Raw genomic sequence first — 18,450 nt, 5'->3', positions numbered from 1 at the left:
TAATAATAATAATAATAAGCTTTATTTTCCTCAAAGACAAAAGACATTGTATAGGAATAGTCATACAGCAAGATACCTTAACCTACTTACTACATACTAAACAATAGTTGCAATTTCAACATACATTAATTAGAAAAAAATTCATTCAATGTATAAAATGTACTGTTTACCAGATATCGGTACAGCCTATTTTTAAAGATTGTGAGACTTTGTGCTCTTTTTATATCCAAACACAATTTATTATAAACTTTTAGGCCCAGATAAAAAGGTGAATTTAAAGACACATTATATTTAAAAAAAGGAAGGTGGAAATTTTTATTTTGTCGAGTGTCTCTGTTATGTATATTTTCGTTCAGTATAAAGTTAGAAACATTTTTGAAAACATATACAGCAAGTTCAAAAATAAACAACGACACAACAGTTAAAATATTAAACTTTCTAAAAACATTTCTGCATGACATATGACTGGGAATTCCCGCCATATTCCTTAAAATTCGTTTCTGGACAACAAATACATCCGGTGATAAGGTGGAATTTCCCCAGAGGACAACTCCGTACCGCAATCTTGAACTGACTTGGGCGTTGTATACTGTTATTAACTGTGACAAGGTTAACACAGGTTTTAAACTTCTTATCAGATAGCTGACGGAATTTAGTTTTGATATCAGCTGAGTGCAATGAGACCTCCATGTCAAGCATTCATCGATCGTTATTCCCAAAAATTTTATATCCATCTCCCATTTCAATAAATCTGAGCCATTAAAAGTTACATTAATATTGCAGCAATTTTTTTGTCGGTTATGAAACCTAATTACTTGAGTCTTATTTGTGTTCAGAAAAAGATCATTAGAAGCGTACCACGCACCCACATCTTTCAGTAAAGCATTGGTTTTGAGCCGCAAGGCCTCGTCTGAGTTACCAGAAACCAATAATGATGCATCATCTGCATACATGACGGACGAGGCATCAGAAACAACTTTGTCAAACTCATTTGTATATAGTAAGAAAAGGACAGGGCCCAATATAGACCCCTGAGGAACCCCCATATTAATATCTACCCGCTCAGAACTAACCTGCGACAAAACGCTGTTACCCGAGTAAGCGAGACAAACATATTGTTCACGTTCTTTTAAAAAAGATGCCACCCAATCATTAGCAACTCCTCGTATGCCATAGTTATAAAGTTTTAAAAGCAACTTCTCATGATTGACACAATCGAAAGCTTTACTAACGTCACAAAATATACCAATGGGGGACTCGCCCACTTCAATATATTGTAACACACTCTGGTAGAAGTCAAGCAAGGCAGTACTAGTCGACTTCCCAGACTGAAAACCATGTTGATGGTCAGAAAAAATTTTATGTTTTGCAACAAATTTCAATAACCGTTCCAAATAACAATATTCAAACACTCTAGAAAAGGCCGGCGGGACTGTAATAGGTCTATAATTTTCCATAGATTGTGGATCGTTTTTCTTATAAATAGGAATGACTTTCCCCACTTTTAACATTTTTGGAAAAGAACCTGTTAGAAAGGATAAATTAACGAGGTAAGTGATTGGTTCAAGAATACAATCCATAACCTCTTTAACCAGGAACATGGGAATGTCGTCAGATCCAGAGGAATGTTTTCGTTTAAGTTTATATTTTAGTAGAGAAAATATTTCCTCCTTTACAAAAGGTTCCAAAAAAAGTGAACAGCTTTTAATATGAAAATCAAAGTTGAAGGGTTTACTTGTACGTATATTATTTGTTATATGGATAGGAGCATTTTTGAAATAATTATTAAAACACGAAGATATGGTAAAAGGATCTTCACAGAGTTTACCATCCAACATAATATTTTTGTTATGATGTACTTTATTTTTATTTGAAAGCTCAGATATAATACCCCAAGCAGCCTTGCCTACATTATCAGAGTTTATAATTTTATTTTGGTAATATTCTTTTTTAGTTTTCTCAATTAACTGCGTGTGAGCTTTTCTAGAAGTCTTATATTTTTCAAAATTTTTGGGGTTATCAAATTTATGAGTATACAACTCTTTCAATTTTACACTGGATAGTTTAACCTCGTCCGTCACCCACTTCTTATTGGTTGTAGTACATTTATTATAGAATTTTTTTAGTGGGAAATGTTTATTAAAATAAAATATGAACACATCAAAAAAGGTGCTAAATGCTTTGTCAATAGTAGGCACGTGATACAATTCTGACCACAACTCTTTTTGCAGATCAAAACGAAAATTTTTTATAGCATGTTCAGAAAAACTCCTTCTGAACTGGGAGGTACGTACAGCGTTACAATTCTGGCTACTGGAGGACTCAAATAACACAGTTCTATGATCTGATATAACATTGTCCAAAACACACACTAAATTATTTTCGATGTTAGTGAATATATGATCGATAATGGTTGAAGAAGTGTTAGTTACACGGGTAGGCCACCTTACCACCGCAAACAAATTAAAATTACTGAGGACACTGCACACTTTATTAAAATCATTAATAGTCCTAGAGCCCAGAGTAGAATCCAAATTAAAGTCACCAGTTAAAATTATACTTATGCCAGGCTTATACAAATAGTCCATAACAGCAAACACTCTGTCAATAAATAAATTTATATCACCACTAGGTGATCTATAGCAGGACATGATAAGCACAGTGGATAGGTCTGTCTTCCACGAGGTGCAGCATATTTCAAAATGTCTGTCAATACAGAATTGGCTTAAATTGATAGAATGAGCATTCAAACTACTTCGTGAATATATGGCAACACCACCTTTTTCAAATGTATTTCTACAGTAATAACTACTTAAAGAAAAGTCACTGATATATTTAGCTTTGATTGACTCATTGTTACAATGAGTCTCTGAAAAACACAAAAATTTTATTTGATAAAAGTTTGAGATATCAATTTCTAAAGAATTAATCGATTGTGCATTCAAACTCTGAACATTTAATACAAGGACATCAGGGTTAAATATCATTTTATGGATTTCATTGGTGCTACTTTTTGAAAAAACTTACTTATACAAGCGCCGTCTGGCCATATGCTTGGTTGCATAGCTTTTTTAAAGTTTGTCTCATAAACAGACACTTTGAAGGAAGAGTACAAATTGGGGTGTTTGGGTTTTATAACTTCACAAATCACTTCTGGAAACGACACTTCAAGTAGTTGGCACAAATCACTGGGCGAAGTTTGGTTATTTATTCGGCTTACGTGAATATGAACCATTTTTTTGACTCCTTTAATGGAGGTGTCCGTGTTGTTTCCAATAACCGTCCGTCGGCGACGTCTAGATTTAAAAGGAACTTTTTCCCACTTTTCCTGCTTAGCTGGTTGTGTTGGGTTGTATTCGTGTTGGGACATAGGGCTATTGTCATCAGTAGCCAGATTAATTATATCCTGACACTTTAATTGAGTTTGTACCTTTAAGATCTCGGCTGAAACTTGACTCCTCTGTAAATTGGGATTTCCTTTTTTATTATTGACATCACTCAGTTCATTGACATTAACCTTGGGTGGGTTTTTGTTAGGTGTGTTTTTAGGTGTGTTTTTAATGGTTTTTACTTCCTCTTGTTTTTCCGATAGCCTGGCTTTATATACAGTTTTTGGTATATCTTTTTGTAGATTCCCATGAGGTGCTACTGATAATTTATTTAGGAGATCGATTTGCACATTTAGCAAATCAATTTTCTCTCTTAATTCAGAAATTAAAGCGTCTTTCTGTTTGATAATGTAAGTAAAGATGATATTATATGAGTGATTTTAATAAAAAAAGTTCAGATAAACATTGGTCCGCAGATGCATCGTTTTCAAGATACAGACTAGAAGTTATGGGATGGGTATGCTTGCTTACTTACTTACTTACTTACTTATTAGAACTATACATAATTCAGAACTATGTCCATCCTTTAGCTATTCCAATTGAAGAAAGATAATGAAACTTTAAATCCTATTTCGGGTTTCGCGCTATTCTTCATATTTTTAAGAAAGCTACTGTTGAAATAAAATTCCAAATAGTACATATTTTTGTTTTTCATTTCATGTTTCTTTTCAAAGTAGGTATAAAAATAAAATAAATAAAATGTGATCAATTGTTTAATTTAAATATTACATAGGTACCTTTCGACTAAACAGTGGTAAACTGATATTATTGTTCCATAAACAGAAAAACAGGTATAATATAATATAATAATTACTTGATAAACGTCTCTCGGTTCAGTCAAACAATTTCCCATCAATCATTAAACTCGATAATTTATTTATTACTATTTTAAACGGCACAACTTTTCTATGAAAAAAATCCAAAGCACCTGTTATTACAAATTAATTTTATGGAAATCAATATAACTATAAAAATATACTTTCAGGTTCTACAATGCCAATTACTTTTCGAAAATTATTTATTTTACAAAAGGTTCAGAAATGAATTGATCGCAGTGCCATCTACACGTCTAGGAATATTTTTGTATATAAATATATGATAATGATTCCATAATCGTATATTTTTATTTGTGTTTTAAATCATACTCATCAGAAACCTCACAGTTAACTTTAATTAAATAGAAATATGTAGGTTATGCATCTCTTTCATGCATAGAAAGGCAGATGGAGCAGATTCTTCTAACATCCGTTAAGTTTAATAAGTATCTACAGGTTCGGAAAGTCTCCATTGTACATCGGCCGTTGCGTGAGAGCGATAAAGTAAGTAATTCATAGAAATCCGTGCGATAGACAAGGATGGTTACATTGAAGACATTTCATAATCTGAATAGTTCTAACCCGAAACGGGCGGTGACTATTCAGATTATGAAACGTCTTCAATATAGCCATAGCCATCCTTGTCTATCACACGGATTTCTTTACTTTACTTTGTCGCTCTCATGTAAAGGCAGACGGACCATGTGGATTTTCCAGCCCTGTATACGCAAGACTGGTACATTTTAAATTAATGTTTATTGGCCTTGTGACGAATTAGTTATAATAAAAAAATGTACATTAAAAATCTTTATTTTTCTCCGTTTATTTAAGTCACCTGTGAAGAATACATAAAAATGAATTAAATATAAACCCTTGCGCCAATAGGATCAGTCAGGGGTTGCTTTATGAGACTATTTTTGACTAGCCGAAATTTTCAGCTGAGAAATTCGTATCACTATTTATTTCATCACTAGTTTCGTTTTCAAAATAGCAACTTATTTTTTTTTAAGTAAATTTAGTAGTCTAAATTTTGTTTGTTTACCTGTTTCCATAGACAGAGACTTCATTTGCACAAAACATAAACTGTAACAATATTTATTCTGTTATTACATAGTTTATTAAATATTTGCAGCCAACAAGGATTCAAATCCATTAAATATTTCAAAACATGACCTTTCACTGTTTAATAAAACAATCCTGTTTTTTTGTAAATTTTCCTTTAATGTTACTTTACTTTTTCAAATGTTTTACTAAATTCTACAAACAAAATTTAACTGCTAAATTTATTTAAAAAGAAACCTTCCCTGGTAGCACAATTGTGTGCAATTCTAACACAAGTTGTTTCAAGTTTACTTGAAATAGCCAAATTGTATCAGATTGTTTTGGGTCTATTGCCGAAATTTATATCGTTTCGTATGCAATATACTTTTACAATACTTGCACCAGACTTAAGGGCCCCATATTCTTTAAATAGTGTTTTCCGCAAAGACAAATAATTTCAAACATTTAATAACTGAATAATCTAAAGCTTATCAAATAATAGGAATGTTATGTCATGCCACCTGAGTATTTTCAAAGACGCCGCAGTAAAACGAATAAACAGGTGCAAAAAACGATCAAACCATCAAGGTTTTAGGTACTGAAATCTACGAAAATACTAACTTTTTTATATATAATTCCACATGTAAATATTCTTATAACATTTACTTGCTTAGTCCTACATATAAAATTGTTTACTTTTATTTATAAGTACGTGAAAATAATTCTTAAAATGTGGGGTTAGGATAACAGAAAACGCATGTTTTATAAACGCTTTTTTTTAGTTATTATTTTATTTGGGTATATTTAAATGGTAACAATGAATAAACAAAACATCAAGGATTTTATTATTGTGCTTACTTTTGTTCTACACGTTTTACTTTTCAAGATTTCAGTACCTAAAAATGCCAGAAATTTCACCATTTCTCGGCAAGGGATATGGCCACCTTAACCAAAAGTACTTGAGTCCAAAGGGGTGAATTAGTATAAGTCAAGTACAATATGTTAATTCTAATGTAAGTCTGCAACATAGTCACTTGCTTTAATTTACCCCTTTGTGCTCAAGTGCCCTGAATCAAATCCATTGAAAGCTTTGATCAAGACAATTGCACAATGAATCTTGCAGTAAACCTAATGCTGATTTCAGCAGTAGGTACACAGCAGTTTTGTATAAGTGTCTTGTGCAAGATTTTGCTACCAGGGTTAATTGCAATTTTGAAAATGTAAATACCTAAATACTATTGCTGAAATGTAAAGAGATGCCCAGTTTTTCTTTTTTATTTGTCTGTCTTTTTCAGTGTGAGATTTTTGACTAGACAAAACTAGTTTCAAAGACGCTGCTCATTTCAACGCAAAAGTTTAATTAATAGGGGTTTACGAAAATTCTCTCCCTCCGGACACTCAAATCTTTGTCCTCGTCATTCTTACGGTTTTAGAGATTGCTATTTCTAGATTACTATGAGTTAATTTTAATAAACCCGTAATAACTGAAATTGTTTTCACATGTGGCCAAATAACCTAATATGCAGGGAAAAAAACAGAATTGTGCCATAGATAAAACATGTTTCAGCTTCAAGATTTTCTATATGATGATGTACTTTGGCAGTACTGTAGTGATTCAGCAGTAGTAAACATTGTAGAGGGTATTATAGGGTCTAATATTACAGCAGTACATTCCATGTTTATTAATAAACCACCAAATGCTGATCCTGGAGCATCTTTACATCCCTTGCATCAGGTAATATTTTCTCTTTTAAACTTAGGACACATGTTAGTAACATGCCTTAAACATTTGTTGAAACATTGTTCTGACACTTCTGACATATTAATGTTTTGATGATTTAATAGTGTGTCTATGTATGATAGGCCAAACTTCATGCACTAAACTTTATGAGGAACATTAGTGGTGGTAGTTCAAATAAATAAATTGTCAATACGCGTTGCATTTCCAAAATAGAGGATGCTAAAGTTAAGAAAATCACACTTAGATGTAATCGTATTTTGTTAATAACAGCAATTCTCTAATAATTTTGAAAGTTAAATAATCTGGTGGATCTTTATGGACCTGGCAGACCAGGCAAGCTTCAATTGAATTGGAAAATTCAAATGAACGTTCAAACGTTATTATGGATTTAACTACAAAGTATGTACAAATACAATAGTAATTTTTTAATGTTTTGCTTTAACTACGTATACAAAGCTTTAACAGTTATAAAACAGTCAGTGTAGAAGCTATGCTTTAAGAAATGTTCTGCCCCCCCCCCCCCAATCAAATCTACGGAAATGTAGAATTATTAACATTTTTATAAGTACCAAATGTAGAAATTACTATATCAAGTTCTGTAAAGCTACCATTATATATGGCAAGCTAGATCATGTTCTAAAATTGTAAAGATTATTTTAATTTAGTTAGGTCCGGCACTTTGAGTCTCGGTTAAAGTTTGATTAACTGATCAGACGATTAGACTGTACATATACTGATTTATTTTATAAAATATAATCACAGCCTAATCGCCTGATTAGTTAGTCAAGCCGTAACTGACACTGAAAGTACCAGACCTTAATGTTGATATTTAATTGATTTGAGAACTATCTTTCACACATATTCAAATACCATACCTAGTAGATTTATCTTGTTTGTTTAAATAATAATACTATGTATATTATGTTATACGTATTGCAGGATTTACATTATTTTCCTTTTCGACCCCCTAACAAAATAGTCGCATCTTGGACGGCTGTAGAAAGAGTTGAAGAAAAAAATGGTTGCCTTTTTGTTGTACCAGGGTCACATCAGGGAACTCTTTACAACCATGAATATCCTAAGGTAGAACTTATTTTTGTTGACAATATGTAGGTACTTGCTGAAAATATTAATTTTTACATTCATTTCATGGATTCTACTTTTCTGTGAAACACCCTCTGTCTGTCTGCTAATTTCAAATACAGGGTATTTTGAAAAAAATATCATAAATCGGAGGCAGATATATGGATATTGTTTTTGAGAGAAATAATGTTAAAGATTATCTTTAAAATCAAATTTTGGTCATAACTTTTTCAAAAAATAAAATACTGCATTGAAATTTGATTTGAAGTTTTTGAAGATGTAAATATACAGGCTGTTACAAATTCGCTTCTTACTACAGGGATCTCGGAAACGGTAAAATATACGAATTAGCTTAAATTGGGGCAAAGTTGCGTAATCAGGGGACCAACATTATGCCTCTAAAAAATCAAGGCGAACATGATTAGTTTTCGAAATATTTGAAAAAAAAACGAAATTTTGAAAATCCGTTTTTGTTTCATTTCAGCCTTGTTAGAAGGGACATTAAAAAAAGAAGAACACTTTCTCATGGCAACTTTTTGCCCTCTATCGAATGGCATAATCAATTTTTATATGTAACGTTTCGTCTTTCCAATACCATCATCAACTTAATTTTTTTAATTACGGCCCTGGAAATTTTATTACATTATGATGTGTCAATATTAAAACATAATTACAATTTTAATTTTATTATGACAAATTAATTCTTAAAAATACATGTCAACAACCAAAACTCCAAATGAATATATACTTTAAAAAATTACAGTAAATGTTCAAAAACATTTCCGTCCACAAATAGCAAAGAAAAATTTCATTTTGCAAAAACGGTACTCTTAAAATGGCTGCAAATGGTATATTTTGAGGAAGCCTCGTTTTAAGGTACCAATGCGTAAACAGAATATTTCCAAAGTGATCTTTAAATACGAGGGTGGTCTGAAAAGTTTCCGACCTAACAAAGATACAAGACATTTTTTCAGAATTTTTTTTTTTATTTTTCAACATAGTCTCCTTGTAACTCTACACACTTCTCCCAGCGATGCTCCCATCTCTGTAACCCGTCCAAATAGTACTCGGCGTTTTTCTCTGCAAAATAATTGTTCACGAAGGTGATTGCCTCTTCATTTGACGAAAATCTCTGTCCTCCGAGCGCAATTTTTAGATGAGGGAACAAAAAGAAGTCGCTTGGGGCTAGATCTGGTGAGTAAGGCGGATGGTCAAGCAGTTCAAACCGTAATTCGTGGATTTTCGCCATGGCAACCGCTGAGGTGTGAGACGGTGCGTTGTCTTGGTGAAACAGGATTTTCTTTTTCTGCAAATGTGGCCGTTTTTCCGCAAGTTCTGCCTTCAGCTTGTCAAGTAATGATGCGTAGTATGCTCCTGTAATGGTTTTTCCTTTTTGAAGATAATCGATTAAAATAACTCCATGACTATCCCAAAAAACAGTCGCCATCACTTTCCCAGCCGAAAAAACAGTTTTTGCTTTTTTTGGAGCCGGTTCCCCCTTTGCAGTCCACTGTTTGGACTGTATTTTTGTTTCGGGCGTATAATGGTGTATCCAAGTTTCATCTACAGTAATTAATCGGCGCCAAAACTCGGATTTATTGCGCCTAAACTGCGCCAACAGAGCGTTGGAAATGTTCATTCGAACACGTTTTTGGTCTAACGTGAGCAAACGCGGCACCCAACGCGCGGACAGCTTTCTCATGTTTAAATGTTGATTTAATATGTGACAAACACGTTCTTTTGACATGTTCATAACCTCTGCTAACTCTCTCACTTTAATTCGGCGGTCGTCTAGCACCATTTGGTGAACTTTGGCGATGTTTTTGTCGGTAGCTGCAGTTTTTGGACGTCCCGAACGTCTCCCAAGCTCTTACGGCCACGTTTAAATTCGGCTGCCCAAAATTTCGCTATGGTAAATGATGGTGCAGAGTCCCCATTCACAGAATCCAACTCATCTTTGATTTGCGTAGGCGTATTGCCTTTCAAAAACAAATATTTAATGACAACTCGATACTCGATTTTGTCCATTTTCATAAAAACACTCACATCAACTCACTCAAACGACTGTTACATAACAACCGCGCGTCCAAAGTGGCTGAAACTTTGGTGAGTAACTGTCAACCAGAGCCCGAGAACTTATACTTGAAAATATGGGGACACTCTGGGAACCACGTGACTTGAGATGGATATACAAGTTGGGGAAAGAGTCTATAGATGTCGCCACAAAGATTTTGTAGAATAAATTTTGACAATTGCAATTATGAATCATTTCATGTCATTCATGCTGTTTAAGTTTATTGTTGGTTAGGTTTGGCGAGTGCTGGTCTGTGTTTTATTTGTGTTTTTAGTGTGTTTTATTAGATATTTCATTCACATTTATTTATATAACATAATAATGACTGATCATCATATAATCACATTTTTTTATTAATAATAAAATGTTTTGTTTTTTTTTAAAAAAAAAAGGGAACAAAAGGAAGGAAGTTTTTTATGGATATCAACACAACGAAAAATTTAAAGTTGCATAATAAATCTCTATTACAAGAATTAATCAGATTGGTTTAGTAAAATTATTTACTTGTAATATTTTTTTATTCACCGTGAAAGCTAATACAATATAGAAAGCACTGAAACTCTATAATCATTTTCACTCTTTTTTTTTCAAAATATGTACTGAAATTTGAAATTTTTTCAACAAACATTTTAAAAAGTTACAGTATCAAAATTATTTCTTATTTTAAGTAGGAAGACTATTAGAGCATTTAAAAGTGTCTTTAATGCTTGAGTGATTTTAATGCTTTTTATCAAATGTACTTATTTTCTCATGGTGACAAAAAAAATTATCTACGTGAAAATTATTTTACAAAATCAATTTCTGAGTGATCTGTGTAGGGTGAGATTTGTTATGTAATTTTAAATTTAGCGGCGGCAGAATACCTAAAACAAATATTGAGTAGGTAGGTATATAGTTGTAGAGCGTACAACTAGATGGCGCTTGCATCTTTTACCGGCTACAGGTAATTTAACTCACTGTATTACCGATAATTCCTAGAAAAGGAAAGCAATAGAAGTTGGAGAAAGTGTCAACAGTTAGCGCTGTTAGTGACCACGTAATCTGTTCAAGTTTCCTATCTATAGTATCATTTATCTATGATATCTGTCAACAACGAAATTCACTAGCTTTTATTTACGAGTGCTGCCATCTTCATGTTGAGGTCGGAAACTTTTCAGACCATCCTCGTAAACATAAATGCAATTAATTCCTCAGATAATTCCAAGAAGAAAATTCATATTTATATAGTTCTTTTCATATATATTGTAGAAATAAAAAACTCTTTTATATTGCCGATAAAGACAAAAACGGGGTCGTAAATACTTGTCTGCCTAGCAGAACAGGATCCTATGTAGGCAAAGTTTACAGAATATAATATTTAAGTCTCCCTTCAAACAATTCACAACAAACACTACTACACAATGGCTGTAAATTGAAAACAATTGTAGTGAATTACAAAAGTTATCCAATAAAAAACTTGTAACAAAACAAAAATCACTACTCAAAACTCTATTCTAAGAAATAAGAATGACAGCATTGCAGCACCAACTCCTGCCCTGTACCGCGCAAATTGAACTATCAGAAATTTAAAGTAATAAGTGCACCGTGTGTAATTGTTGATTGTCTCTGTCTCACATTAGGGATTTGAGAACAACGTACGTCTTAGAGAGATGTTCAGAATCTGTTTTGTTGCCAGCCCAGCTGTGTTGCCAAATGTTTTTGCGAGTTAGTATTATACTAAAGATGGACAACATATATTGCAAAAATGAAGTGAATAAAGCAATTATTCTTTAAATAAATGTATGCAAATTCAGCATATTATTATACTTTCAGAACATAACTTAATATTTTAAACGTAAATATCTGAATAAATTAATTTCATTCAATTTAGCAATTAGGGAATATTTTTACATATCGGCAACACAGGGCTCACGTCTGGCGATTCAAGATCCTGCCCACCTAGGGTAAAGTGGAGCAACCTTTAAATTGAATTGAAAATATGTAATTAATATCACTTTATTTCTCATTAATTTTGTATTCAATTTATCTAGATGAGTATACCTGATAAGGGCATTATGATTTGTGAAATAAATTAGCTGTTATAACATTTATTTTCTACGAATATTTAAAAATTGTCTTGCCCTACTCTCCCCCTATCACACTTGCCGGCAGGCGTTGAAATTTTTTATGTCTACTATAAGTATGAAAAGAACTATACATATAAATGTATGTCCTAAAATGACTGATTGATATTAGAATTTCATCACTCCACCAGGGGCGGACTGTAAGAAGTAGACAATTTTGAAAAAATGGCACTGGTCAAATTTTATATAATCCTATTTCAACATGATAAAAAACTTTGTTGGTATTTTTTCATCTGAGACTTAGTTTAATAGAAAAATATAATTTTAGTAGATCGTAGCTAACCTCTTGAGAAATTTTTTCTTAAATTTTACACTTGAATGATAAAACCCCTGACAACAAGGTTTATATCTACTTTAATAAAATGTAGTTGATAAAAAGCAATATTGGAAGTTAGCTGATTTTGGCAGTCAATAGAATTTTTGTCAAAAATGGTGCATTTTCAGCAATTTGAAAAGGAATATCTTCTTTGTGTAAAACGAAATTTTACATTGTAATAGAAGATAATACCACGCAGGAATTTTAATTTCAAAAATGCTATACAGTAAATATAAGTTTTGCCAAACTTTAACGGCGTATATTGTACTGAAAATAATCAACTTTTGTTCTATAAAAATTTTTGATAGGACGCTTCCCTACGGAGATACAGGGTGTTAAAAGTTTCAAATATTTATTATATTATTTTTCCTGTAACTTCATTGGCAAAAAATATTTAGTGATAAAACATGGGGGATGACATTTTTTTAGTAGGGACTATTTATTATATGGATAACTTATTCCAAAATACACTCCAATGGCGTAATTATTGGGGGAGTAGGGGAGCTTTTTTGAAAAAAAATCGTACGCCGCTGTTTTTTAAATAATTTTAAATGTTTTTAAAATGTACAATCAATTTGTAGAAATAAAATATAATAATATTTTTGAGAGATTTCAAAACACCATACAACGCCACTGTTTTGTGTGTTGCAAAGAGTTTGTTATTTTTCATACAACTAGAAACAGATTTTAATAAAAAAAATATATGTTATCCAATTATACAAATATTGAATTAGCATATATACATTTTACATATGGTAGAGCGAATGGCAATGATAGACAAGCTGAACGACTTCATAGACAGACTTTTCCAAATCAATGTTGTCCAACAAGGAATACTTTTCAAGTATTCACTGTCGAACTCATGAAACTGCATGTTTGTCGCTACCAAAATGTCGAGCAAGAGAAGGATCTGTTCATACAGTTCATTTGGAAGACAGAATTTTGGAATCTGTAGATGAAGAGCCATCTACCAGCACCAGATAGATATTAAAAGATTTGGACGTATCACATGTAACAATCTAGAACGTCTTACGTGAGCAGCAATTACAGAAAATGACTCAACCGAGGATTGAATTTTGTCAGTGGTTTTTACAACAATGCGAACAGCCTGATTTTCAGTTATTAATATTATTTACCGTTGAAATGAAATTTACAAGGGAACCCATATGGAATTGTCATCATAATAACCACCAATGGACGGATGAAAATCGGCATATTATTTCTCAACGTCGATTACAAGAACAGTTTTTTCTTAATGCTTGGGCAGGCATTGTGGGTGATTACTTGATTGGTCCCTACTTTTTACCCAGAACCCTCGATGGTAGAACTTGTCAAAGGTTCCTACAAGAAGAATTACCACCACTTCTAGAAGAAGTGCCTTGAGGTTACGTCAATTATTGTGGTATATGCATGATGGGGCGCCACTTCATTATGGCCTTACCGTTAGATAGTTGCTGAATAATCAGTATCCTACTCACTGGATTGGTAGAGGAGGACCCATTGCTTGACCAGCTCGTTCCCCCGACCTGAATCCCTTGGATTACTTATTTTGGGGCTACCTCAAAACTATGGTATATCGTACTCTAGTTCCCAATGTAGAAGTACTTCGACAGTGCATTGTAGAGGGTTTCGCAACCATACACAATACGGCTGGAATTATGAGGCATGTAAGTTGATCATTGCGGAGACGCTGCGCAGCATGTATTGCATATCAAAGACAGCATTTTGAACATTTCTTGTGATGTTGTATAGTGTTTTGAAATCTCTCAAAAATATTAGGTATTGAATTTATTGTTACACATTTAGCAATCAATAGAAAATGGTAAATAGCAATGTAAGTAGGTACTTAAGTATCTTCTTATTTGATTTCACAATTATCTAAAGACCAGTAAATTTAACGAATACTTTACATACAAGAATATTTTATTGGTTCAAATTGATTGTACATTTTAAAAACATTTAAAATTATTTAAAAAACCAGTGGCGTACGATTTTTTTTTAAAAGGTCCCCTACTCCCCCAATAACTACGCCACTGTAGTGTATTTTGGAATAAGTTATCCATGAAAAAATAGTCCCTACTAAAAAAATGTCATCCCCCATGTTTTATCACTAAATATTTTTTGCCAATGAAGTTACAGGAAAAATAATATAATAAATATTTGAAACTTTTAACACCCTGTATCTCCGTAGGGAAGCGTCCTATCAAAAATTTTTATAGAACAAAAGTTGATTATTTTCAGTACAATATACGCCGTTAAAGTTTGGCAAAACTTATATTTACTGTATAGCATTTTTGAAATTAAAATTCCTGCGTGGTATTATCTTCTATTACAATGTAAAATTTCGTTTTACACAAAGAAGATATTCCTTTTCAAATTGCTGAAAATGCACCATTTTTGACAAAAATTCTATTGACTGCCAAAATAAGCTAACTTCCAATATTGCTTTTTATCAACTACATTTTATTAAAGTAGATATAAACCTTGTTGTCAGGGGTTTTATCATTCAAGTGTAAAATTTAAGAAAAAATTTCTCAAGAGGTTAGCTACGATCTACTAAAATTATATTTTTCTATTAAACTAAGTCTCAGATGAAAAAATACCAACAAAGTTTTTTATCATATTGAAATAGGATTATATAAAATTGGAAGAAGCCAGTGCCATTTTTTCAAAATTGTCTACTTCTTACAGTCCGCCCCTGGTGGAGTGATGAAATTCTAATATCAATCAGTCATTTTAGGACATACATTTATATGTATAAATATGAATTTTCTTCTTGGAATCCATGAAAAAATAGTTCCTGTTAAAAAATGTCATTCTCCAAATTTTATCACTCATTTTTTTATGCCAGTGAAGTTGCAGGAAAAATAAAATATTTGAAACTTTAACACCCTATATCTCCGTAGGGAGGCGTCCTATCAAAAATTTTTATAGGGCAAAACTTGATTATTTTCATCGGTAGAATACGGTAAAACTTATCATTAACACCCTGTATTTTAAAATACAGGGTGGTTCAAAATTAACAATATTAAAATAATTAGTCTAATTAGATATTACTTTAAAATAACACTTTTGATGCCTCGAACCACGGAATTTGTGGCGCCTTTTTTCAAAATACCCTGTATATGAACAAAAATGTAAAATTCTGGTTTCTCTTTATCTTTATAAATCTAATAAATTTACAAGTTGACGTAGCAGATTTAAGGATTGGATCCTTCAGTTTTTAATAAAAATTAAACAAAAAGTTATACATCTATTTCTATGCAATTGCTTCAGGGATTTAAAAATTCAATGTATCATGGAGTCCAAGGATTTGATCACCTTCCAAGGGTTCATGTGGTTATGGATAAAGGAGATACAGTATTTTTTCATCCTATTTTATTACATGGTTCGGGGCCAAACTTTACAAAGGTATATTTAATAAATTAAAACTTAATATTTTCCAATATTATAAACTTAGTATTAGATACCTATTAAAAATTAAAATAATAAAAATTACTAAATTTCCTACAGTAAAGGCATCACCCCACAATATTTTTAATATTGCCATTCATTAACTTTTCTAAAATAAGAAATCATTTTTACATTAGTTGTAACGTTTATCTGTCACTCTCCACGATCGCACTCAAAACTTAACATCTAAAATCTAAGCAACCATAGATGTGACAAACTTTTGGTAAGGCAACCTAATAGTGTTGGGTAGGGAGTAAAATAACCTTTAATTTCATAACAAATTATTCGATTAAATAACTGATGAGGGTATATTAATAACGCTTGCTCACCTGTTTATACCTGGCAACTTCATAGTTGTGCTGAGGGGAAGTTGCCTACTTCCATTTTTCCAATTCCTTGTGTGATATTTTCTCAGCCAATACTCAATTTTTATGGGCAACTTACATTTTTCCAATTCCTTGTGTGATATTTTCTCAGCCAATGCTCAATTCTTATGAATAACAAATCGGGGAAGTTGATCCAAAAAAGTTAATTAGAATTTATATTATTTAACAGTATCGGCACGCGATTTAGATAGCAACCCATTTGTGATTTATCAATGTACAGGTATATATTATCTAACATATAACCTTTGTCATCATCAAATAACAGATGAGAGTATATATTTCTAATACCGGATCTAGCACTATTATAAATATTAGTGATGCACCTGTATTTAAAGACCATATTAGTATCCTTTGTTGTATAAAAAATCATTTTAGGGATTTAGGAAAGCCATCTCTTGTCATTATGCAGCTAACAATTGCTACTTCATTGACGTGCATGGTACATCACAGGAATATATTGCAACTGAAATAGAAGGAGTGGCCAAAAGGAGAGGCGCTGATATTAACTTTGAGGTAAATATTTGCAGAACAGTTACTGTATTTATATCTTTATTAAATTTTTTTTGTTTTAGGGAATATGGAAATTAAAAAGTCGTTTGGTGAAGGGGACTCCTGGTAATTTTCAGAGTTTAAGCCACCTTTAATAAAATTGTGATAAATGTTTATAAGCTTAAAATTATGTACCTGCATCTGTATGTATATTATGTACTATATATAACTGATTTCAATTTTTCCATGGTTGCGTTAATGGGGAAACAGCAATAAAAACTATTTTTCAATATAAAAGCAAATTTATTTTGATGAACCTGTTTAATTTTCAGAACTTGTTGCTGACAAAGTAAACTGTAAGAAAAATTACAATTACATATTAGATACTTCTCAAAAAATAACTAAAAGTAATATTATTTCACTTTATCTTAAAATTGAGTTTTGTTATTAATTATAGCAGCAGCAGAATCGTTCCAGTGTTTTAAAGTGAATTATTAATTGTTTAATATGTAGTACATTAAAGAATATATTTTAAATTTAAATTCTTATTTTTCGTAAGGCTGTATACTGGAATGTGGCATTAAACGATAACTGACTAATTCTAAATTAAAAATTTTAAATCAATGTTCAGCAAATTGTATTGCTATAATTATAAAAAATATTGAAAACGTCATTATGAGCAATTTGAACGTGAACTTTAAAACCATCTATAAGGAAAATAAATATAATGCTCACTTTTTACATACAGGGCGAGTTTTTTCGATGTTTAATGTAGTGATCGAGGAAAGTAGCAGAGATACTAAAAAGCATAAATGAGGAAACGTGTAATTTTATGATCCTTATTAAATGCTATTTTTATTTTTTGAAAAAATGTCATGGCTGACTAGATATTTGGAAAAATCCGAATTTGGCCAATTCTTTTAGATGTCTGTAGCTCCATTGCTATTTAGTTTACAAAAAAAAAATTAAATTACAAAATTTCAGGTTTTTGCAATGTTAATAAGACAGTGTGATCAAATTGTTTGTATACACTTTCGTTTTCAAGTTATAACATACACTTCAAGTTTTTTAAATATATACCATAGTTAGCAATGAGCTAGAAAATAATGTCTTTTTTTATGCTTTCCAACGATATAATATTTGGCATTGTTATTTTGAGAAATAGGAGAACTGCAGCCATTTTTAACTTTTCAATTGCTCGATGACGTGTGAAAATTATACGCAATCCAACGGATAAAGTCAGAACAATTCGGCAAGTGCGCAACAAGTCGGCATCTCGTGCGTACCTCTGGATGTGTCAGGTCAGGGCACTCGAGCAGTGTGCGACTGGCATATTTTAAATAAAACAATAATAAGTAACAACTGGATTTATTTTCATAAAGAATTTAAATTATAATGATGGAAATCATTTGTGGCAAGTAAATGAAATACTTGACAAAGACGCAAAAAATATTATCAGAATTTTATGAACAAACCATTATTTACTTTAAAGGTATTAACGAAATTGCTCAAAAAGCCCACCGTTATTATTAATGCACAA

The 18,450-nt window shown here is 31.9% G+C and overlaps 1 protein-coding gene across 1 annotated transcript in view; it reads left to right on the top strand.

Moving 5' to 3' along the window:
• Positions 1-17,207, top strand: part of LOC108909319 (probable phytanoyl-CoA dioxygenase) — a 20,598-nt gene extending 3,391 nt beyond the window's left edge. Inside the window, exons 4-8 of the mRNA XM_018713632.1 lie at positions 6,813-6,980; positions 7,926-8,069; positions 15,859-15,993; positions 16,797-16,934; positions 16,994-17,207. Coding sequence (XP_018569148.1) covers positions 6,813-6,980; positions 7,926-8,069; positions 15,859-15,993; positions 16,797-16,934; positions 16,994-17,065 — 657 coding nt within the window. The 3' untranslated portion in view covers positions 17,066-17,207. The remainder of the gene's footprint in view (positions 1-6,812; positions 6,981-7,925; positions 8,070-15,858; positions 15,994-16,796; positions 16,935-16,993) is intronic.
• Positions 17,208-18,450: the final 1,243 nt, after the last annotated feature.

Source organism: Anoplophora glabripennis, unplaced genomic scaffold, assembly GCF_000390285.2.
Source record: "Anoplophora glabripennis isolate ALB-LARVAE unplaced genomic scaffold, Agla_2.0 scaffold234, whole genome shotgun sequence".
Taxonomy (NCBI): Eukaryota; Metazoa; Arthropoda; class Insecta; order Coleoptera; family Cerambycidae; genus Anoplophora; species Anoplophora glabripennis.
The sequence above is the reverse complement of the archived record's forward strand: the minus strand, read 5'-3'. Positions and strand labels throughout refer to the sequence as shown.